The 24,624-nt window shown below is 47.2% G+C and overlaps 1 protein-coding gene across 5 annotated transcripts in view; it reads left to right on the plus strand.

Moving 5' to 3' along the window:
• The window catches only part of Arhgap22 (Rho GTPase activating protein 22), a 191,130-nt gene that overhangs the window by 13,065 nt on the left and 153,441 nt on the right, over positions 1-24,624 (plus strand). Inside the window, exon 1 of one of the 5 annotated variants that reach the window (XM_040272605.2) lies at positions 23,952-24,355. The exons of the other annotated variants lie outside the window; for them this stretch is intronic. Within the exon in view, the coding sequence (XP_040128539.2) occupies positions 24,322-24,355 (34 nt within the window). The 5' untranslated portion in view covers positions 23,952-24,321. Of the gene's footprint in view, positions 1-23,951; positions 24,356-24,624 lie in introns of those variants that run through there. 5 annotated transcript variants of the gene reach the window in all.

Raw genomic sequence — 24,624 nt, forward strand, 5'->3', positions numbered from 1 at the left:
TTTTGAGGAGAGAATTTTCTGACATCATCATTTAGTCATATCAGGAAGTTCTTCCTACTATGTTTTTGTTTTTTGTTGCTGTTTTCTTTTTGGTCCTGGGGATTGAACTCAGGGGTCTTAACCACTGAGCCACATCTTTAGCCCTTTTTGTTTTTTGTTTAGAGATAGGGCCTTACTCAGTTGCTTAGAACTTTGCTAATTGGCTGAGGCTGGCCTTGAACATGTGATCCTCCTGCCTCAGCCTCCCAAGTCACTGGTATTACAGGTGTGCAGTTGCCTCTTACTGTTTTATTTTAAGTTTCCCTGTGTCCCTTCTCCTGCTAGGATATAGGCCTCACTCTGCAGTGTTATTGCTATCTCCCTATTGGTCCCTACACAAGCAGCACTCAGAATAAGGGAAAGGGGGAAAGTTAGGGCTGTTTTCACAGTGTTTGCACAATCGAGTTATGCCTGATGTGTTGTCTACGTTTAATAACTCTTGAGTGAATGTATGAAACAATAAATAGCATGGAGGGTGGACTAATGACAAGGTGACCTTGCTGAGATCCTGAGTCAGTAAGAATATAGAGCAAGCTCAAGAGATAACGAGGGAAGAATGGACAATGCTTGACTGTGCTGGATAAGGGAGTCACTGAGGACAGTTTCCAGTAAGCTAATAAGATGGTTTAGGAGACACAGGGTCATCCTATAGAAGTCAGGGCCTGTCATCATAAAGCTAATTAAGCACACAGCCAGGGGCAGTGGCACACATCTGTAATCCCAGCGGCTAGGGAGGCTGAGGCAGGAGGAGTTCGAAACCAGCCCCAGCAATAGTGAGATACTTAACAACTCAGTGAGACCCCGTCTCTAAATTAAAAAATACAAATAGGGCTGGGGACGTGGCTCAGTGGTTGAGTGCCCCTGAGTTCAACCCCCAGTACCAAAATTAATTAATTAATTAAAGCCAAGTATGTACACACACACACACACACACACACACACAAACTCACACACACATCCCTGGCCCAGGAGTCAGAGAAGCTTCACTGGGATCCACAGGAAGGTGGAGCAATGGCAGGACCAGCTGTTGCTTCGTGCTGGTGAAGTGAATCCGCTGATCAGTGACAACATGTATGTACGATGCTTCCCTTCTGTCTCTCAGATCTCCCAAGAAGCTTCCCGTGGGCCAGTCTAACAGGAAACATACAAGAAAAGAAGTCCTGGAAAGTATCATTCAGCCTAACCATGTTGTGCCACAAAGCTATGTCACAAACTTTCCTCTAGTTTCTATTGGAGAAACCAAAGGCGGGTAGATTGTCAGTCACTCCAAGTTCCTCATGGAATAGCTCTACAAGGGGTATTAAGTGGGCAAAAGTAGAAAAGGTCAGATCAGGGAGACCCAAGGAGCAGAAGTCCATTTAAATAGTCCAGGAGAGAGCTCCTGAGAAGCTGGGTCAAAATAGTGGTTGTGGAGACAGAAAAGAGTCTAAGAAGGTAGAACACACAGGACTTGGTGACTGGACACTGTGGAAGGGTATGAAGGAAGGAGGCAGGTCAAGTTCTGGCCTACTGGCTTGGGCAGCCGAGAGGGGAGAGAAACCGTTGTTGGGAGAGGGAACAGGGAAGGGATAGATGGGCCCTTCCTCAGCCACCTTCCAGTAGACTCTGTCACCTCATCATCCCATCACATTGGTCCCAGCACCACCCATCCATCCACACTCTACCCATCCACCCATCCATCCTTCCAGCTTATCTACCACCCAGCCCCCAGCCACCATCCATGCATCCATACCTGCATCCACACTCTCAGGTCCCCTCTCAGCCTGTGCCCCTGTCGATCTGCTCTAAACAACAGCACTGTGGGTGAAGAGTGATGGTTGGCTTCACACAGCAACGATCCTTGGCTCCTTCTTACCCACTAACCCCCATCCCTACACATTGTGCTGGGACCTGTCCTCATCGACAGTCTCAGGACTGTGGGTGCCTGGGGCAGTGGTCTTTTAGAAGCATTCGTCCGAATGCATGGTTGGCTTCTGGAGGATCAGCTTCTTGCAGGCTACCCTGGCAGGGATAGCAGCAAAATGTGTATGGAGGCAGCTGTTCTGAATGACCTGTCCACCCACTCCAGCCTTCCTGCAGAGGACTTCTCAGAATGGAGCCAACATCCCAGCCATTATCAGGAAGCCCCTGTTCTTTCTTCTTCTTTCTAATCAAAAAAAGGAAGAGAGACAGGACCTGATGCCACTACCAGACTAAAAGCAATAATAAATAATAGCACTGAGGTCACTTTTTCCAGTGAACAACTCACTCCAGCAGAGCGCTGCCCCTGAACCCCTGGAGCCAGCCTGTGAGACGGTCATGGTCCCCTCTTACAGGGGAGGACTCTGAAGCTCAACCTTGCTGAGCGTGGCTCCCTCCTACCCCCAACCAGGTTGTGGTGACACTGTGTATAAGCTTGGGCTCCCCCAAAGCAGACTTAGGACAAGAGCTTGGACACAGTGGTTTGTTTGGACGGTGATGCCAGGAAGCAGGACTGAGGGGGCTGGAGAGTGACACATGGAAGAAAGGAAGCCAGTGTCAAGGCTATTGCCACATCAACAGGCTCACTCCACAGGGGCTCTGGAAAGCAGTGGCCTGCCTCCCAGGATATCCCAGAAAGAACACCCTGTTCCCTTTCACCCTCTGCCGAAGGCTGACCCAGGGCTATGGACAGCTAGCCGGCACTTCTGGGCTGCATTCCTTTGGGTCTTTTGGTTTCAGAGAGAGCCTGAGGCTGAGAGACTGGAGAAGGAAGTGAGCTGGGGCTGAAGTCAGCTGTCCAAGGCAAATGACACAGATACCCAAAGCTGTGCCACAAGCTGTGGCCTCTACCCCCCAGGTGTTTTCCCTTGTGCAGGGTAAGGGAGTGTGTGAGCTAGACAGACCTGAGTGATACAGAATGGGGGGTCCAGGAAAACACCCACCCGAGTGCACAGGAGGGGATGGAGAAGAGGAGACAGAAGGTTCCAGAAACAAGGTGAAGTGCCTCATTTCACCTGCTGCTTGGTGAAGGAGCCCCCACAGGTGCTAGAAGTCCCTTGCTCATAGTAAGCAGGAGGGAGAGCAGCTGCTTGTGTCCCCAGGCTGCCATAATAGAGCACACCAGCCCGGGGGTGGGTGGGGGGGGTTGCTTAAACAACAGAAATTCACTTCCTCATAATTCTAGTGGCTCAAAGTTCAAGATCAAGGTCTCAGTGGGTTTGGTTTTTCCTGGGCTCGCTCTCCTTGGCTTCTCCCTGTGTCTTCACATAATCATCTGTGTGTGTGTGTGTGTGTGTGTGTGTGTGTGTCTGTCTGTCTGTCTGTCCTGAGCTCCTCTTCTCATGATGACAGCATTAGATTATGGCCCACCCTAATAACGTCATTTAATTTAATTACCTCTTTGAGGGCCCCTCTCCTATACAGTCACATTCTGAGGCACTAGGGGTTAGGATTTTATCTTACGAGTTTTGGGGGGACACAGTTCAGTCCTCTTGCTTTCCTGGGCTCTGGGCTGCTGGTCCTGAGAGAGAGTTAAGAGTTTGTGCCCAGAGCTGGGCAGAGCTGTGGGCAAGTGTCTAAGCAGATGTCTGCCAGATGCACTGGTCTTCCCTCTGTGTGTGTCCTGATGCCCGCCAGGAAGCCAAGCAAAGCCCACACATGCCCACCACCAGCAGCTGAATCAAATAAGGGCTGAGTCAGCAGCTTTCCTTAGAGATCAGCTTCCTGGGATGATTTCTGATCCTGCCCATCTGGAAGAAATGACCACCCTGAGAACAGCTGTGAAATAGGAAACCACAGTGAGGTCCATGGCCCTCCACCTCTGCAGCTTGCCTCCTGTGTGGCTTCCTTTAATACCAGCCCAGCTCTGTGGGGGCGGAGAGGGGCTCTCTGGTGGCAGGATAAGGAGACAGAGAATCAGGAAGTTCATTGACTTCCCAAGGCACACAGCCATCGAGCCACAAGAAGGAAATCAGCCCATATCTGAGCTGAACCCTCTCTTCCTCTGCCTTTAGGGACCTTGACCACATTCCTTGGTCATAGCCATCAGATCCACCCCAGAAACTGAATGTACCCCTCTGGCCACCCATAGTATGACTGAGCTAGTGGTACAAACTGGCTTCTCTCCTCAGCTGGCTGGCAGGCGATATCACTAGCCAGTCACTGTAGAAACCAGGGCAGAGGAGACAGCATCCTGGTGGTGTGGAAAGGTAGGGATGAACGTGGAACATGGATGCCCATTGAATGGACTTTCAGAGATATGCCCTAGATGCCTTCCAAGCGCATCCTGAAGACCAACTCAGCCCAGTGTTTAGTAAAGACAAGGTCCCGGCCAGGTGTGGTGGGGCATGCTTTTAGTCCCAGCTACTCAGGAGAATGAGGCAGGAGGATCACAAGTTCAAGGCCAGCCTCAGAAATTTAGTGAGGCTCTGTCTCAAAATAAAATGAAAAGTTCTGGGGCTGTAGCTCCCCATAGCAGAGCCATTGCCTAGTGTGAGTCAGGCCCTGGTTTCAAACCCCACTACTGAAAAGAAAAAAAAAAAAATCAGTGAACTGAAGGGCACAGGGTAAATACTGAATAAATAGATCTTCCCTTTCATATAAACAATAGAATCCTACTGTTAATCTCTGGCCTTTGAACTGTGGCCTTTGGGAATTTTTTAAAACAAAGTCAATTGCTGGGGTTGTGGCTCAGTGGTGGAGTGCTTGCCTCATACGTGTGAGGCACTGGGTTTGATCCTCAACACCACATAAAATAAATAAATTAATTAAAGGTATTGTGTCCACCTATAATCAAAAATATTTTTTAAAAAAGTAGAATGATGGGGACCATAGAAACAGGGACACAACACTAGGATCCTGGCATGCAGCCTTACTGATTATCATTGCATTTTCATGAAAAGAATTCAGACAGCATAGGAAACTGGAAAGCAGAAAGCAAGTGACTCCACGCCCTATTCCTACTCTCCAGAAATAGCTATTGTTATGTCCAGAAAACTAACACACATGTGCATCTTTCCTTCAGTTAAGAACATTAGTGAAATGGTAGCATGCACAGTTTAACCACCAGCTCCTCAAGCTCTGTAGCATCTGCCCTGTGACTTTACCCACAATGGGTCAGCAGCATCCTGCTGATCAGCCTCAGGGTGTGTTGGAGGGTGATACCCTGAGAAGCAGAGGCTGAGATGGAGATGAGCCCAGAGGAAGATCATCAGCATTAGCCCCGTGGAGAGGGCAGGAAGCAGGACCCAGCAGAGGGAGGAGTTAGTTGCATTGCCATATAGGTTTCTAGAAGCTTCAGTCCACTCCACACTTAGCTCTGAAGCTGGGGAGGGCTTTAACATTGTCCTTAGTCAGAACAAGAAAGCCAGGCTTCTATTCCCCCCAATGACCAGCTATTGGTTGTGGCTCCTCCAGGAAGAGAGCACACCTTAATTGAGAAAATTCCCAGTGGAGAAGGTGGCTTAGGACCATGCATCAGCAGCTGGGCGCTAGATCCCTCAGTCCTGAGCCATCTGGGTGGAAAAAGCAAAGCCCACTTCAGGTCATCTCTAGATTTTTACTGTTACAAACAATGCAGTGAATGCACCTTTCTCTGCAAAATATACTTTCTGGAGCAGACTCATGGGTCAGGGACCCTGCCACCATCAGGCCACAGCTGCCTCTTAAAAAAACAGGCTTCTTTAAGCTCAGAGTGCCAGGGTTGATAGATGGAAAGGTGGGCTATGTTCCTTTACTGGGACACATGTCACCATTGCCCCCCCCCCATGCTACTACCTGCACCAAAGAAGATGATTCCAGTGGACCACACAGAGAATGGGAAGGGGGTTAGGACCCATTTTGTGATAAAATCCTGTTGGTTATGAATATGCTTTAACCTAAATTCCCAAGTTCATGTTTCTACTGCTTTCAAAAAGTCCTTATCCTCTAAATTTGCTAACAGAGGTCACTGAGAAGAATCAAATGCTCCAAAAGTGTATTTCTGGGGCTGTGGATTAGTTTGGGGTCTCTGGGGTGGAGGGGTGGAGCCAAAAAGCACACAGTCAGCGCCAGGTGCATATGGTGGACACCTGTGCTGATCCTCCTTCCACACAGAAGGGGACCACCTGGTGTTTACTCAACCTGACAGGCTGGGGTTGAGTTGCCAGCTCTTAGCCAGTGACCTTGAACATGTTACACACCCCCTCTGAACCCTACTTTTTTCTACAAACAGAAATTGACAAAACCTCTTTGGGCTGCTACATGTGTGACCCAGAATGGTGGCATCTGGCTCATGGTGGGTATTCAGCAAATGTAACTGCTAATGTGATGATGGTGACATTCACTAAGAGTAAATGCTGCCCCCACAACACAATGCACTCATAAGTATGTCAGGGCTGGTTCTGTGAGTTCAGCACAGAAGGCAAGGCTATTCTGAGCAGAGAGGTGCCCATCAGCTACCCCAGGGACTCCCAAGACTGATTTGCTTGACCACTGCAAGGAACAGGGAAAGGCCAGATGTTCGTCCCAGTGTTGCCAGCTCTGGCTGCTGACCACCTTTCTCTCACTCCAGAACAGTGCATTCACTCCTTCCTCTGGGACTGATTCTTCAGGCAACTCATATGCAGGGCCAGGGCGCCAAGTCCAGGCAGTTCCTTTTGCAAAGGACGTATTGTGCCCCTTCTTCCAGGCTGAGACAGCCTTGTAGTCAGACCATGACTTGTTAATCAGAGCTCCAGGTGGTCCGAATGAGGCCCTTGTGGGCCTCCTCAGCCAGCCCAAAGTGCCCAGCTACACCCATGAGGGTGACAAATTGTGTCCAAATTTATTGGATTAGGATCTCTCATAAACCCTTCAAAATATCAGCAGAGACTAAATTCAAAATTTTCAATGTGCTAAGAAAAGCAGGGAGCATGCTGTGGATGGAGTTGCCGCTGCTCCCTTGGGCTCTGCATTCCTGCTCCCCTCTGAGCACCTGCTCTCTCCAAACCCTGTCATGGGCACCAGCCCAAAATGGAATGAGACAGGCCTTGTCCTCGAAAGGTTGTACACAGAGGGAGGACAGCCACCCCTTAGACACCTGTCTTGCTCTCTTGGATTCTCCAATAACAATTGACAACCAAAAAATTCAATTCAGTTCAGATACCAACTGCCCAGAGTTAGCATAGACCTTGCTGGTTAAGTAAGTAAGGTCTTAAGCCCACAAAACTCCTCCAACTTCTGCTGTCTGTGGCAAATGGGTGCCCTGGCCATCCACATTTCTACCCTTGACTACATGTGTGTTCAGGGGTTCCCACCATCCATCCTCAGTTTTAATAATTCACTAGAATGATTCACAAAACTCAAGAAAACTCTCTACATCTACTATTTAATTACAAAGGATACAAATCAGGAGAAGTCCGATGGAAGAAATGCACAAAGCAAGATCCTGGGGAAGAGCTGCAGAGCTCCCACGTCCTCCTGGGCATACCACCATCATGTATGATGGGTCCATCCGCCTGAAAGCTTCCTGAACCCAAGTGTGTAGGGTTTGTTCTGGAGGCTTCGTTATATAGGCATGGTTGATCCAATCATTGGTAATTGGTAATTAAATTCCATCTCTAGTCCCTCTCCTCCTAAAGGAGGTTGGGCTGAAAGTTCCAACCCTCCAGTCCCCTAGTTGGTTCCCTAGGCAACCAGCCCCCATCTTCTCAAGAGGCATCTCATTAACAACTCAGGTGCCTTTGAAAAGAGCTGCTGTGAATAACAAAACATGCTCCCCTCACCCCACACGTCAGGAAGTTCCAGGGGCTTTAGGAGCTTGGATGTGGAGAACCAGTTAGAAAGGATAAAAAGTGATTTCCCCCATTATTACCTCCCACCTTCCAGGTGCCTAGAAACAGGGGGACTGTGTCTCTCCTTTGTGGTATCCGCCATAGTTCTTCACACTAGGCTTTATGTAGCCTTAGTTATTAACAATTACACATAGAGAAGAAGGGATTGACTCTTCTACCTTCCAGGAACCCCTGATGATGTTACCTTGGGTTTGGAATAGCAGCCAGAGCTTCAACTCTGAAGGCAAACACTTAATAAATGTCAATGCCACACTTCTTAGCAGCCACCCTTGAATGAAAACCTGCTAGATTTCAGGACCAACTAAAAGCTCCATCTATTTTGCACACAGGTCTTCACAGTGACCCCAGGAGGATAGATAATCATGAACTTTAATGAGACAACTGAGACTCAGAAAAGGTTAAGATGCTGGGTATAGGACTGGGGATGTAGCTCAGGGGTCAAGTGCTTGCTGAGCATGCCCAAGACCATGGGTACCACCTTCAGCAAGGAGCAGGGGGAACTCTGGGGCATCAGAATTCAAACCTAGCCTGTTTTTTGCCAACATCCTATGCAGTCTCCATCCCAAGTTCCAGAGCTGGAATAGGACACGAGAAAGAACCAAAAAAAAGTCTCTTTCTGTGAGTCTTTGTTATAACTAGTTCCTATTTAAGAGTGAGATAAAGTTAGCAATTGCAGTATTGAAAACGAGCATAAAAACTCATTGCCTTGAATAGCGAGCAGTTTTCCTGGCTTCTGGTCCTGTGAGTCAGCGCCCCCTGAGCACACAGCTGCATGTCTGCTGGGAGTTGGTGGTGAGGATGGCCTTTCTCACAATTGCAGTGGTTGCTGGCTGTTGGCTAGGGAGAAAATGGGGCTCACAGATGCAGAGAGAGGTCAGCAATTTGGAAGGTTTTTTGCAATCAATCTAGTAAAGAAGGGGCATGGCTGCTTTTAAGAATTAGAGGCTCATTAGGGCTGGGGTTGTGGCTCAGTGGTAAAGCACTTGCACAGCATGTGAGAGGCACTGGGTTCGATTTCCAGCACTGCATATAAACAAATGAATAAAGTAAAGTCCATCAACAACTAAAAATACATTTCAAAAATAAAAAAGAATTAGAGGCTCATTTGCCAAGATCTGTTGGGCTTGATTTCCTGGTGTGAGCTAAGCCTTTGGGGAAGAACTTTCTAGGTGACAATGAGTGTTGCCATAGTATGAAATCTCTCCTTTGCTAGGGTCCAGGGTGTGTGGGTGGGGATGAGTGTGAAGCAGAGACCATCCCTTTGGAGCCTGGAAGTTGAGGCATCAAGGGATCTTCCCTCCCCCACACCTGGCCCAGGCCAAAAGGAATGCCTGGCAGAGCAGATGTGAGCATGAGCACTGCAGGGAGGCCTATCCTTGGCACAGGGAGTAACCTGAGCACCATCTGGTCTAATTCCTGCTAAAACCAGCCATCCTTAAACTGAGAGAAAGTTAACACAGAGAAACACAAAATAACAGCACAGGAAGGCATGGTCCTTAACTTGAGCACATTGGGAATATCAAGGGCATTTTTGAAGCCAGTTCATGAATTGCAATTTGGCATCATGTGTTATGATTAGGATGAAATCTTGGAGACAGACCCAAATTCAAGTCCTGGCCCTCCCGGTTCCTTCAGCTGCACCAAGTCTCTCAGCTAAACCAGGGGTCCTGATCATATTTAACTCTGAGTTTTGTTTGAGCAAAGTACCTAGAAGAGTTCCCTGGCACACAGAGTCTGTTCCATGAATATGATATAATAATGACTTCCTCCTTGATGTCTCAGGGAAAGTAGCTCTGTATCAAGGACTTCCTCTATGACCTCACCGTCCTGTGAGGTAGGTCTTGCCCCTATTTTGCATATGAGGAAGCTGAGGCTTAGAGAGGACAAGTGACTGGGCCAAGTTCCCAAAACTACCATAGGAACTCAGGTCCCCTGGGCTCCAACATCTAAGTCCCCTCCATGATGCCCCAGGCCTGCCTGCAGTGACTCTTTCTAAATGCCAGAGGTGTATAATAGTCACAGAACATGACCATGTCCCTTTTATAGGTGTGCCACCTACTCTTCACTCGGTAGCTTAGGTGTCACCCTCTAGAGACTCACCATTATAAGGAGCAGAACCTCCTGTTAGGGTTAGAATGCCTTAGAGCCACTTCACCCTCACCAACCTGCCCTTTGACCTGTGCTTCTTTCTCAGTAACAAGGTCTAAGAATTGGCTGAAAATAGCTGTCTTTCTATTGGCCCAGTCGTGTCCTCTCGGATGTGGAAGGTGCTATGGGAGTTATCCAGGGCAAACCCTGCCTTTCCTTGAAAGAGAAAACAGATCCACTGAGGGGAAATAATTCAGGCTGGATGGAGCTTACATGTTAAAACGAGGCCTCAAAATTTGGAGACCAGGTGTTGAATACCTTCATTTCTCTGGAAAATAATGCTCCTAAATTCTCTCATTTGAGCAGTTCTTGCCAGATGACATTCATATCCTCATTTTAAAGAAGAGGAAACAGAGGCGAGGACGGGGTCTGTCTGTGCTCATCAGAGGCTGAGCTGGTGCTGGAAGAAAAGTGTGACCACAAGGGCAGATTCAAGACAAATAACTGAAAAATTTACATCCACACACCAAGAGTGAGGAATTCTGATTCACATGGAGGGGGGAAACCCACTCTAACCACTAGTAATTTCAGGAAGTGGTATTTTGTGATCAATTTGACTTCCCCTTGAGAAATGTGATAGCAAATGAGTCACAGGGACACTCTGTGCTGAGTTCCTCTTTGGGGATATGCTCCTGCGAACACTCTCACTGTGGCACTTTCTGTGTCAACTCCAAGTCTGACCTGGACATAGGACATGGACTCCTCCTAACAGGCACTTGGTAATGGGCCCAGGTTTCTTTAGAACACGGGTGACTCCTTATTCCCAAGGTTTCTGAGGGAGGGCGGTATCCTGACCTGGACCGCCCAGGGGCCTGGTGGACTCTCTGTCATTCTGTGCACGTGTTCTGTCTGTAGAGAAGTGGTAAACCCTTTCCACAGCTACTCCCAATCCCAACCTTCAACCAAGGCACCATGGCAAGTTTCCTTGATCTGGTGCAGTTGACCTCTTGACACATAGTGATTGAGGTCCCTAGAGACCCAAAACTATACAAGGGATGACATGTTTTCTTGAGGAGCCCAGTGGGAGAGTTAAGACACACAGCTAAAAGCAAAGATGCTACCACTCAAGATCCCAGGTGGCTCTGAGCAATGCTGGTTGACTAGCTGAGGTCAGCTGAGAACAGTAGACACTTCTTATAAGCCCCATCCCGAGACCATCAGGGCTGTCCACAGAAGGCTTGTTGAAGGCTGCAGGGAAATACCAAGTTCATGGCCAGAGAACAAGTCAGGACCAGACAATCCCGAGCAGTGAGCAGACAAGGTCAGCCAGCTGGAGATCACTGACATGGGCTGCTGGGGCACTCTTTGCTACTAGCCACCAGGGACAGAGGTTTTCATCCTTTTAAAGAAGGGGATGACATATTGGCTAGACTTTATTATTAACCAGTGTATGTTATCTGGAGAATAAGCATTGAGTATGGGAAGGAGCAGGAGCTGCATCAGTCCAGTGGGTCATGAGGAGCCCCATTGGCAGAGTTCCCACCCCCATGTCTGCCTCCCTTCTCTCACTACATCAGAGTCTCTCAAGAGCAGGTTTACTGCTTCTCCAGGAATCTCTTCAACAGTCAATTTAAAGGGAGCACATTCCTATATTTTATGGAGGACTAAATATGCATCGAGCATCATGCTTCATGCCTTAACTTGTTGATCTCATTTAATTTCCAAATGGAAATTAAATGAGATCATGTGCCCCCTCACCCCTTAATGGGATGCTGCCCATTAAGGGGTGAGGGGGCACATGAGTGTGTCCCTGGTCTCACCTCCTCTGAAGTCACCTCCTTCTTTTTGCACCCTCCCCCTATTGCATTCATGCTTAGACACTGCCTGATGAGTTATGCAAATCTATAAACAGAGAAGTGATGTTTGGAAAGGCATGAAATTATCAACCAGAACACAACCCTGGGAGGGGATTATTACTGACCCTGATGAGTTATGCAAATCTATAAACAGAGAAGTGATGTTTGGAAAGGCATGAAATTATCAACCAGAACACAACCCTGGGAGGGGATTATTACTGACCCTATTTTCAGTTGAGATAAATGGGATGGCACCAAGAGATGGGATGATGTGTCCACTCCACTTAACCAGTATATGATGGTGCCAGATTTTGATTCCAGGACTGATTCCAAAGCCCACGCTCTGTCCATGATGCCACACTCCTCCCATCATACAATGGCTAGAAACCAAGAAAGAAAAGTCGGAGTAGAAGCTAAGAAGAAGGTTAGAGTCTGCAGAGAGTTGATGGGAGTTGGAGCCCCAGGCACTGGGACTTAGCATATTCTCAACTGGGATGCTGCCCATTAAGGGGTGAGGGGGCACATGAGTGTGTCCCTGGTCTCACCTCCTCTGAAGTCACCTCCTTCTTTTTGCACCCTCCCCCTATTGCATTCATGCTTAGACACTGCCTGATGAGTTATGCAAATCTATAAACAGAGAAGTGATGTTTGGAAAGGCATGAAATTATCAACCAGAACACAAGATGCATATGCCAAAGAGATCAAAACAAACTGAAAAGCTAATGAGCAAACTAATGTGTTCCAATTGTACATACAGCTCCTTGACTTACAATGGAGTCACACCCCAATAAACCCATGATAAGTCAAAAATACCATAGATCAAAAATATACTTAGAGGGCTGGGGATGTGGTTCAAGCGGTAGCACACTCACCTGGCATGCATGCGGCCCGGGTTCGATCCTCAGCACCACATACAAACAAAGATGTTGTGTCCGCCGAAAACTAAAAAAGCAAATATTAAAAAAAAAAATACGGATGTTCTGGCATCTCTCCCAGACAGTGTGATTTCACTGTCTGAACTGGGGTCCCTAACATACCAACACCCTGGCTTATCAAAGAGCACGCTGTAGAGTATCTGTTGCTTCCACTTGTGACCACAGGGTTAACTGAGAGGTGCAGTTCACTGCTTCTGCTCAGCATTGCCAGAGTATCCTGCAGCATACCACTAGCTGGGAACATATAAAAATTCAAAATATGGTTTCTATTGCGTATGTACCACTTTTACATCAATGTAAAGGCAAAAATTCACAAGTCAAAACAAAACACAGATAGTCAGTGTGTTTTGTATTACCTATCTGTATTACCCTTGATCAGTAAGAACATAGATTTTACTTAAGCTATGAAAATACAGCTTTTTTTTTTTGGTCAAAGTCTTGGGAAAGAATGAATCAGTATGGGTCCTCCCAGAGTTTATTGGGTTGTCAATGGATAGAATACAGTTGGTTCTTCATCATCAGGAGCTTCAGAATTGTTGATATATACTCTTATGCAGGTCCTCATACGGTGTGTATGGCGGTTCATAGTTTTCCTATGTGCAGCCTTCCTGTCTTAGCATCAGGATCGGCAAAGCAGAAATGATCATCTGCATTGAATGGATGGGGAAGCAGGCTCAGATGTTAAGGGGCTTGCTCAAGGGCACTCAGATCAGGGAAAGTGGAGCCAGGAGTCACTCTCAGATCTGGCACGTTTATGATCACCACTGCCCACAGAATGCCACGTGACTGCTTGCCTGGCCATGGAAATAATTTCCATCTTGCTTTAGTTGGGACTTTAATCTCCTCCTGCCTAAACCATCCCATTCCTCCTCCTGGATTTCCAGCCTCCAAACAGTGCCCCAGAGAGTCACCTTGCCCAGCCTGGGAGCCATGCTGGAGTGTGAGCTGGAGCCTGAGATGGGAAGATGAATGAGCCCAGTGGCTGTAAGTGGGAAAAAGAGGGGATATTAGTTCTCTTATAGAAATCATGAACAAAATATATGAAGTACAAAGGAGGGAGCCTTCTGCCCATGGACAAAGGCATTTCTGAGGAAGTTCAATGTTGAGGTCAACATCCATAATAAGACATTACTCTGAACTTTGACCAAAACACCACCATACTGTGTCCATCTGGAAACCAGATTTTCTCTTCTTTCTAGGATTTGTCATTGATGTTTGTTTAGTTTCTATTGTTTGTTTGATGGCTTTTCTTAAATAATTTTGTAAAGCAAATATTGTTTGTCATTTGTGGCCACTGACATCTCCGTTCCATTAGCTTAAAGGTCAGATAGTAAATGAACAGAGATTTCTTTAAACACTTAGAGGCAAGAATTTCCTATTTTCTGCTGGGTGCGTTGGAGCATGCCTTTAAGACTCAGCCCTGCAGTCTGCAACTCTGCCTTACTCTTTACTTCCTTCTTGAGAAGAACCTGAATATCAGCCAGAGGTGACAGCTCAGGGCCTCCTCAGATCTTTACTGAGCGTGCACACAGCCCTGACATGTGCATGGGTATGTTGGAGCTTTTCTAAATTCTTACTCTCCAAAGCATCTCATTCCCCAGACTTTTCTCCAAAACTTTGTTAGTCTAATTTTTGTCCCTACTGTTATCCATTGCCCAAGGTAGCAGTGACCAAAATATTTTCCTTTGAATGTTTTTGAAGAACATTCCCTACTCCCTGCTTGGCTTTGGAGAGCTCCATCTTAGAATAGCCTTTGACTAGATCTTTCACTCCCTGCGGTAATGATACTGGCCCCAGGGCTGGTTTTACAAGGCTTAGGTTGGATTGGAGAGTTGGAATAGAACTGGGTCACAAAGCTTGCTGTTCTTACTCAGGCTTAACTGGATTTTCTAAATATAGATTCCCCTGACACCACACTCTCCAGGAGTTTCTCTCACCTCTATGTGTATTTAGTTAGTGCTCTTCAGTAAACCCTCTTCTTCCTCCTAACAATCCCTAGAGTTGAAGTTTCTTAGAGCTTGGTCTTGGCTTCTCTCTTTTTCTTTCTTTCTTTCTTTCTTTCTTTCTTTCTTTCTTTCTTTCTTTCTTTCTTTCTTTCTTTCTTCCTTCCTTTCTTTCTTTCTTTCTTTCTTTTTTCCTCCTCCTCCTCCTCCTCCTCCTCCTCCTCTTCTTCTTCTTCTTTTTTTTTTTTTTACAATCTTAGTAATCTACCAAAGTTAGATCTCCAGCCAAGACACTCCTTTGAATAAAATAATCTTAATTTCAACTCTTTTCTCAATATCTCCACTTACCTGTCCCTCAGTGGGCAAGACAAGACCATAAGGTCATGTTACCATGAGGCTGGTGTATATCTAAAGACTAGCAAGAAATGGTCACTTGGTTTGGCTTAAATTGCCTCCCATTTGGCTTAACTAATAATCCAGAAAACAGAAACAATTGAGGCAATGAGTGGGTACAATCCATGCAGGATTCTGCTGACTTTGAGGAGTTCAGAACCAAGTTGATGAACTTACCATCTTCCTACTAGACTTTACAGCCCATTGTCCATTTTGCCAATGGGATAGATGAATATTGAGGGTCATGGGATTAGTCAAGGAGATGCTCATTGGTGACCTACAAGAAAACAGTTTTAGTCAGTTGTGGCCGTGGTCCCAGAGACCCCATCATGATAATGTCCATTGAGAACCCATATGTGATGGACAGGGGACCTCTGAAAGCAAATCACTGAGGACATGCTGAAGTAGGGCAATATGGGTACAGGAGAAATAAACACAAGAATACACAGCCATGCAGGAGGTGGATTTTGAAACAGGTAAGGATCAAATAAAAGGAAAAAAAGCATGGGTTAGAGGTAGGAGGACCTTGACCAGCAGCAACCTCTGGGTGAGCTGAGATTATGAACAGCCCTGACCAAAGAAAACAGGGTGTCAGGCCAGAGAGATGGGAATGAGGTCTGGAAGGATGGACTTTGGCTTCCACTCTGAGACATGCAACAATTAGGTTGATGGCATAATTGGGGAAATAGGGAAGGAAATGATATCAGTGTGAAAAAGGACAAGTGGGAGACTGTACCATCTGTGCCAATTCTGAAGACAGGAAAGAGAGAGGAGAGGACTGTAAAAACACGGAGAGCCATGGTTTAAGGCTCAGTTTGAATTCTTAACACTGTAAATCACAGAAAGGCAAACCAAACCAACTAAAGTCAGAAAAGGGAATTTATTGGAAGTTTACAATATCTTTTGGGATCTGGAGAACCAGGCTTGCAAAATGAAGAGAAATGGCAGTGACTACAGAGGACCGAAAAGTGAGAAGCACAAAGGTCATCTTTTAGCAGGCAGAATGGGCAGGACACCTCCCTGCACTGGAGGGCACCATCTTCATCATCGTTCCTGTTGCTAGCGGTGAAGTTGGCTCTGTCCAGGAGATTCAAAACCTAGGCAGGGGCGTCTGGTCAGCTCACTCTCAATCACATGGCCCGGTCTGACTGCCTGCTGGGAACAGAGCAGATCTTCTCCTTATGGCTTCCAAAGAGGGAGATGGGGAATTCCTCCAGATCAGGGAGGAGCTAGTCTGGCCAAAAGCCAGACTCCATCCCACCAAACCAAATGAGGAGGAGGGTAGGTGAAATCGGAAACTTGACCGACTTTGCCACCTTGGAGAAAGGGGCCATTAAAGGAAGACTAAAGGTGCAAAAGGTAAGGAAACGAATAGAAAAGCAGGTAGAGGTGCGCAGAGCAGTGGATGAGACGGGCAGGGAGGGATTCGACTGTGCGGAGAAGTATGAATGGAGAGGGAAGGCGCCTGGGAAAGTTCTGTTCTTCCCATCTGTTTCCATTCCTGCCTTCCCCCTGCAAGCAGGTGTTTTCACAAGGGAGAAGGCTTGTTTTTCAATAGTGCAAAACTGACCAAAATGGTGACTCATCTTTTTCTAAAATCTGACTCTTTGTCTAAATTTCAGGACCATCTCCTTGTTAGACCCTGCTGAGGGCAGGTGCTGTCGTTGGTGATCCCTCAGTCCATACTAGCAGTAACCCTACACTTGCCCTGCCCTGCCCTGCTGCCAAGAAGTGTGATGTCTTAGAATCTCAGGGCATGGTGTTTCCAGGACCCAGAAACACAACTGCCCTATTGTGGGTGGTCATGGTTCCTTCTTTCTTCTTAGTCATAGGCTGCCAGGATCCGCCTTGGACCAAGGTATAGTCTGGTCAATAGTTGCCCTGCAGGACGCCCACACTCACTCAGGGGCAGAGGCTGTGCTACTGTCAGTTCCACACACACGGATAGAAGATCCTCTTTCTGAGAAATCCACAGGAAGACTCTGCAGCTGAACAAAATTTAGTCTGAAAGCTGCCCAATGCAACGAGGAGCTCAGAAAGTGATCCAAGTCCAGCAAAGATTTCTAAGTGAATAGTATTTGTTCTGAACTCAGAGACTTAAAAATGAAGCCCATGAACTCTATAGAAACCAAGGGTGGTAGACACAGAGCCCCCTTCAAGAATTCATTGCCCAGCTGCAAGTGGCGTCAACTGCCAGCTGCTAGCTGCTGCCTTTTTTGGAGTGAGCCTCAAGCCCTCCCAGCCAACTTTGACTTTGTGTTCTTCTTGGGTTCCCCCAGCCAGTAACTGCACAAGGCAGTGATAGCCAAAGTCAGGCTCTCCTCACAGAGGTCCAATCCACAACTTCACGAGCTCAGGGTACAGGGCCTGACCAACTCTACCAGGCTTTTTCAGGGAATCTACTGCTCAGAACCCCCACATGGGCTTGTAGACATGCTGTCAGATTTTCAGGGGGTTCTGACACCCACATCTAGGTTCCACTATCTCTCCTCTTTCCTAGAAGGTGTTAATCCCAAATAAAACTCATCTCAGCATTTGTTATGGAAGCCCAGCTGGGACACCACTTATTCATTCATTCTGTGTACTTTGCCCCAGACATCATGATGACCCTTAACTGCTGCCAAGTTAAATTTTTTAATTTTTTTTAATTTTAAAGGAATACAATACCTTTATTTTATTTCTTTATTTTTATGTGGTGCTAAGAATTGAACCCAGTGTCTCACACATGCAAGGCAAGCACTCTATCACTGAGCCACAACCCCAGTTAAATTTCGTGTGTGACGAGCACTACAGTGAAGGCTGGAACAAAAGCTAAGCCAACTTGGTGGCCCTAATCCAACTCTCCTCAAGTCCAGAGCTGCAAGACTATAGAAATATGCCCATGGATATAGGCCACTAAGGGGCTTTCCATGCAAAGCTTCTGTGACCTGGGCTGATTCTTCTTGCCCTGGTCTGGTGTATCTGGTGGTTTTCCAATGCTCGATTTTGAATTCTGCATCTTAATCCTTCTGCTCAGGGTCCCAGGATGCTAAAGACCCCAGAAAAATGGGAGTCCAGGGCTCTAGACCCCTTCTGGGGATCTGGCCTATGAAAGGCACGGACTGTAGGGAATGGACAAAACTGCAATGAAAAGCTAAGTTGAAGCTGGACATGGTAGCACGTACCTATAATCCCAGTGACTCAGGAGGCTGAGGAAGGAGAATACCAAGTTTGAGGCCAGCCCTAAGCAACTTTGCAAAATCCTATCTCAAAATTTTTAAAAAATAATAAAATAAAAAAGGGTGACAATGTAGCTCAGTGGTCAAACCCTAGGTTCAATCCCTAGTACCAAAAATACAAATAAATAAATAAATCCAAGCTGAACATCTGACCCAAGGTGGAGATAGATGTTCCACACAAGGCAACAGGACTGCAGCCAGGCAGTATGCTGAGAGAGAGAGAGAGAGAGTGAGAGAGAGAGAGAGAGAGAGAGAGAGAGAGAGAGAGAGAGAGAGAGAGACCTGCACTGCAGGAGGACAGCCTGAAGTCCCCATGTCCAGTGGTGAGATAGACCAAGGGCATGCTAGTAATATGAGAAAGCAAGGCCACCAAAGTGGCCCAAAAGTTCATATTTGATGAATTGTATAAAATTTTGCAATTTAAAAGTCTAGAAAGAAACAGGAAGGGTGATGCACACCTGTAATCTTAGCAACTGGAAGTCACAAGTTCAAAGCCAGCCTCAGCAATTTAGTAAGACCCTGTATCAAAGTAAAATTTTTAAAAGGGCTGGGAATGTAGTTCAGTGTGGAGCACCCCTGGGTTCAACCCCTAGTACTAAAAAAAAAAAAAAAAAAAAAAAAGTAATTAATTTTTTTTTAAATCTAGAAAGCATATTTTAAATCCAACATAATGCAATTGTTATGAATAGTTGTTATTTGCAATTTTGAGTGCAGGGACAGTAGGAGCTCATAATTCCCTAAATCTGGTGTCCAGACTTAGAGAAGGTCCCAGGGGACTTGGGCCAGCATGAAAAGGAAGGTAGAAAGATGACCAGTTTTAACGTTGAAACACTGGGCAGGGAAGTGACACTGGAACAAGGTCTGCAGGGATGTTTCAAAGCTTTGTAGGTAAACTGGGCTCAGTGGTGCATGCCTGTTATCCCAGCTACTGGGTTGTTGAGACAAGAGGATTCCAAGTTTGAGTTCCATTTGGGCAATTTAGCAATACCCTGCCTCAAAATAATAATAATAACAACAACAACCAGGGATTTAGTTCAGTGACAGAGCAAGAGCACTCCTGAGTTCAGTCTCCAGTGCCACACATACAAGACTCATTAGGCAAGGAAGGGCAGGTGGCATGTATTTTTGGTGGGAAGATTGATACAGTGGAATTAAATTTCTTCCTCTTATAACCATCCTAGTTGCTTCCAGGTTGACAGTGAGAACTTGACTCCACTCATTCAGAGCCAACTGTGTGATATCTACCCATCTACATGGGACTGCCTAGGTGGCCCCATCTCAGTAAACCAGAAAAAGGGGAAATTAACTTGCAGAGGCATCAGGGATCCGAATGCCCTGGGCCAGGACTCAAAGTGGCCTCATCATTTCTAATCTTGAACAATGGCCAGAATACAGTCACACTTAACTGCAAGGAAGCTGGAAATGTAGAGCATCTGAGTGTTCCCAGGAAGAAGGGCAGAACAGATTCAAGTGGAGCGCTGGTGATCTCTGCCCAGAGTGGCACTTCTCAGTGACTCAGGTACCAGAATAAATGTGGTAGGCAGAGGCCAGAGGTGTGCTGACAAGTGCCTAACAACAGGCTCTCTGAAAGAAACAAATTCTTCAGCTCTGATTTATAGCACTGTTTGACTTCCTTGGTGCACATAACTCCCACCACAATTGATTTCAAACTACCAGTATGATGTCATTGAACATGGAATTGGGAAGAAAGGCATGGTAGCCACTCAATATGTAGTTTTCTCCATACTGTATAGGATAGATGTAAATGACCTTAAGCATAATAGGATATAATAAAATGACTAGGAAGTGATGAGTATTTATTTGAAATAGTTTATTTAATTGTAAGCTCATATCATTTAATTTCTAAGGCTGCCCTCTTTAATGCACTGGCTTGCAAAATTCCTGAAAAATTAACCATCAACTCTTTTGCCAACTGATACTGGCTGGCTGCTCCAGCACACCACCGAGATGGGCAGCAACAAGAGAAACCAGAGAATGAGGGTGGGAGCTGCGGGTAAAGACCTCGAGTGACGTGCTAGGGAACTGGAACAGCAACCTCCTAGAAGAGGGCACAGAGAGCACTCTAGGTAGGCAGGCAGGGGCCACTGGAGCTGGTGACCACTAAACAGGCATTGCAGAGCCAAGGTAGCACTGTTTCCCCCTCAGCCTCCGGAGGTGCTTAACCCTCAGCTTCTGGAACAGGAAAGCAGGACTCTGCTATCTATATGGCATCTTTGTGCAAATTAAAGAAAAACTCCCTTCCTGGTTGTGCCCCAACCCCCATGCTAGAACACTTAGCTTTGCTTGTATAACCCAAGCCTGTCACCTTCCTCTGCTGTACAGCTTTGTGCAATGCACAGACTACACTATAGCACCTGTGTCTGTGCATGGAACAGAGCTGTTGCCCATTGGGGTTTGGGGATAATGGCCCTCTTCTTTCTGATTGAGTGACTGATTGGCAGATGTGCCTCTTCATGAGAAGTTTCCTTCAGAAAAAAAGCAGGCAAAGGCTACCTCTGGTGGCCCCAGGCCCAGAGACATGCAGCTGTTTTCTAAAACAGTGTTTCTCAGCTCCACCCTAGCTGCACATTGGATGGTCGGGGAGATTTGATAAATCCCAGTGACCACTGTACATGCCACAGTAGTTAAATCAGAGCTGCAGGCGTTAGTTGTCCATGCTCCCCAGTGTGCAGCCAAGGCAGGAGCCGCTGTTCTGAAAGCATACTGGCTCTGAGCCAGTCAGTGTTGGTGGGTGCCCATTCTACCAACAGGCATGTGTTTCAGTGGATGCATTCTGGAGAGTTCTGCCCTCACAGCACCCTCTGCTCACCCTTCTGCACCTGCCCCAGAGCAGCCCTCAGAAAATGCTGAATGATTGAAGGGAGGAAATCAGTGAAGTTAGACCCAGGACCACAGCTGGAGAGGGGCAGGACCAGAATGCAGGGAGACTCTCCCTTCTGTTGTTAAATAGACCAATATATCTCCCTCCTTTTAAGTGAGGGGAATGGGGCTCTGTTTTCAAAGAAAAGTACACGCATGGAGTCCTCGTGTTCCACAGATCCCTTTGCCCTGTTCTTGTGCTCACCCTCACTCTCTCTCCAGCAACCTCAGAGGGATGTGGAGGCTCCCAGGGGCCTCCTGAGCTGTATTGGTAAACTTTAGCCTGGAGAGGGCTCTAAGGACCCTTTTGGCTCCACCTTATGAGTCCTTCATCTGGACCTACGGGGAGCATGGTCGAGGGCAGATCCATTTTCCCACCACCCCCAGGCCCACCTTTCTCTGGTGCAGAATTGGGATTGGCTCCTGCTCATTTCCCAGCTCAAGTTCTGGGTTTGAGCCCAGAGTCTGTGGTTTTTGTCCTGCTCCAGCTCTGATCCCCAGGAAAGCAGGCGAGTAAGAGCAGTGACTTCATGTCATCAGAGGAAAACAGCTGTGCAGGAAAAGTGCCCGGAGGTGGTTTCTTAACCAAAACAAATGTGAGTGGACCCCATCTATGTCCCAGGGCATTTTCTTGTCTCTAACTTGGAGAATACAGGCCAGGCTGCATTACTCACAGATGGCTTCCTGATTGCTCAAGACATAGGCCACGGGACTTGTCCTGTGACCTTAGTGTCAACATGAGACTTCTCCAGTTCTATGAAATCCTCCCCACTTCTCTTGGGTGGCCTCTGTCCTAGCCTGACCTGGCTTGTACCTTATACTAAAGGAAAAGGAGTCTCATTCAATGATGTTTCTTGGATTTACTCATCAAGCCATTTTCTTTTTTTTGTATTGGTGATTAAATCTAGGGGTGTTCTACCCCAGTCCTTTTTTTTTTTTAATGATACAGGTTCTAAGTTCCTAAGGATTTCACTAAGTTGCTGAAGCTGGCCTCTAATTTGCTATCCCCCTGCCTCAGACTCAGGAACTGCTGAGATTACAGGTGTTTGTCATCATCCCCAGCTCAAGACAATATTTCTTACAGGGCTTCTGGCCTGAGGCAGCCTGGGGCTCAGGCCTTGGAGAGCAAGAAGGGCAGTCTAAGGGATACAAAAAACGGTCCAGGGGAAGTGCTTAGTGGATCCTTCAGCTAGTGTAATCAGGAGAGTTTCATAGGGTAAATGTCCAAAGCATGACAAATAAGTAGGTGAATCAATGTGGGGGAGGGCATTCCTGAGACAGGGCACTTACTCTACCTGCAAAGGCACAGGGATGCATAGAAGCAGGGGCTATGTGTGTAATGACACTGAGGCACACGGGAGTAGAGCTGCATGTGCAAAACTAATGAAGCACAGGGAACAGAAGTTGCTCAGGAACATGGTTGAGTGGCAAGAGATGGGTCAGGGAGGAGTCGACGCATGGGTACTACCATGAAAAGTCGTGAAAATACCTATTCTCCCCTCTGATGAGTAGATGAGGGCCAGGAAAAGTGACTCGATGCTGAGTGAGACAGCTTTGTCTCTGTGGACTCTGCTTTCTCCCTGGCCATGTGGCTTACCACATCCTGGTGAGTCTGGAATAAGGAGAGGAGGGGAGGAGGGGAGAGTAAGGAGGTTTGTCCCCTACTTCATACTCTCTCATTCCTAGTGTGGACTGCTGTGATGATCTCCCAGTGGGTCCCTCTTTCCTTCCAGCTACTGGAGTTAATTAAGCGTCTATGGGGCATTTGTGGATCAGTGGACATGGGGTACACAAAGGGAGAAAGCTGGAGGGAGAACATTCAAGGGAGATTATAACCCAGCCACAAATTCACATGCTTAAGAGGACACAGGGATAACTGTCGGGGTAGGGGGTTACTGTCCAACAAATTCACTGAACAGTCTCAAGCCACAAACTGTTAACTCGCAATAGTGAAAATGGGGGTGTTCAGAAAGATTGGCATTATAGAAAAGTAGGAGCTGTAGAGACAGTTTTGGGTTCCGATGCCAGCCCTGTCACTAGGAAATACGTGACCTTGGCCAAGAAATTTACATTGTTATGCTTTGTTTTTCTTATCTGAAAAAACTTGATCATAACACCTGTCTGGGGAGTTAGAGAATTAAATGATAAGCTGAACATAAAGCACCAACCCCATGCCTGACACACGGTAGGTGTCTAATAAGTGACAGCTCTTATTATGATTGTGTTTGTGGAGGGATTTTTAGGATTTTGATGCTGGACATCCCAAAAGTCCAATATATGTCCTTTAGAATTATGCAAATATTAAATAAAAACGTGGCTAATGAGCAGAAAATCACTATTAAACTCAGTGAATAGCTTTGCAGAGCCTACCATTTGAGAGATCCTGAACTCAGTGCTTCACAGCAGTCTTACTCACAGCAGTCTTACTCCTGTCATCTTACTAAAGAGTCATAAATAGTTAACATTCCTAACTGGCGTTTTCCTGCTGTTCAGGTCCCCTAGAGGATCTGAACATTGCCAGGCTGCTGGCTGTTTCTAAAACACACCTGTCTTTCAACATTTAGTACAGTGAGCTCATAAACTCGTCCCATTAGACAGGGCCAGGAAGGATCTGGGCCACTCCTTCACCAATAGCATGGTCTTAACCCAGGCCTCAACAGGGCATGTGGGCTGGGGTAGCCACATTCCCATGTTTCCTCTGGCCTCTGGGTGGCCTCTAGCGGGCGGCACTAGTGTCTCAGTCTTGGAACCACTCAGCGGCGGGCTGAGACTTCTCCACTCGGCTCCACTGGCCCCGCCTCCCCGTCCCCAGACCCCCGCCACCTTCTCCAAGGCGCCGCCCCCTCCGCACACAGCTCAGCTCGGAATGGACAGCGCCTGGTGCGCCCAGCGGAGCAGAGGGACTGAGAGGCCGGCCCCGCCCTGGCCCAGTGATTGATCACCAAAGATTACCGTGTCCTTAATGGTCCGCTTGGATGGGAATTAATTCTGGGATGGATAAATAATGCATCGAGGTTTCTGTAGTACAAGGCAAGCCGACCTTCCGGAGCCAGGAGAGGGAGCCGAGGGAGCCTCGCGGGCGACGCCAGGGGCCACGCTGCCCAAGCCAGAGAGGCATGAAGGACGGCAAGAAGAGAACGGGGAAGTGGACGACAGAATGATCAACCCAGAGAGTCTAGCCAAGCGACTGCAGGAACATGCTGAGCCCAAAGATCAGGCAGAGTAGAAGGGGTAAGTCCAGCCTTCTGAGCTTCTCCGTGCACCACATGTGCCTCTTGGCAAAAGTGTGCAGACACTGCTGGGTATCCGTTGGGACCCGCGTTCTTCGGCGACTGCCGCTGCACGTTGAGCATCCTTGTTCACTGCTGTGCAGTTTCTAGCCGGATTCCGGGCTGTGTGGGGCTCGGACCTGAGATTGCAAGGGCGGGGGCTATCTTAGTGCCAGAGTGGGTGAGCAAATTTCACCCCACATTCCGTGTTTTACAAAATCCCTCTTTTGC

The sequence above is a fragment of the Ictidomys tridecemlineatus genome, chromosome 1, assembly GCF_052094955.1.
Source record: "Ictidomys tridecemlineatus isolate mIctTri1 chromosome 1, mIctTri1.hap1, whole genome shotgun sequence".
NCBI lineage: Eukaryota > Metazoa > Chordata > Mammalia > Rodentia > Sciuridae > Ictidomys > Ictidomys tridecemlineatus.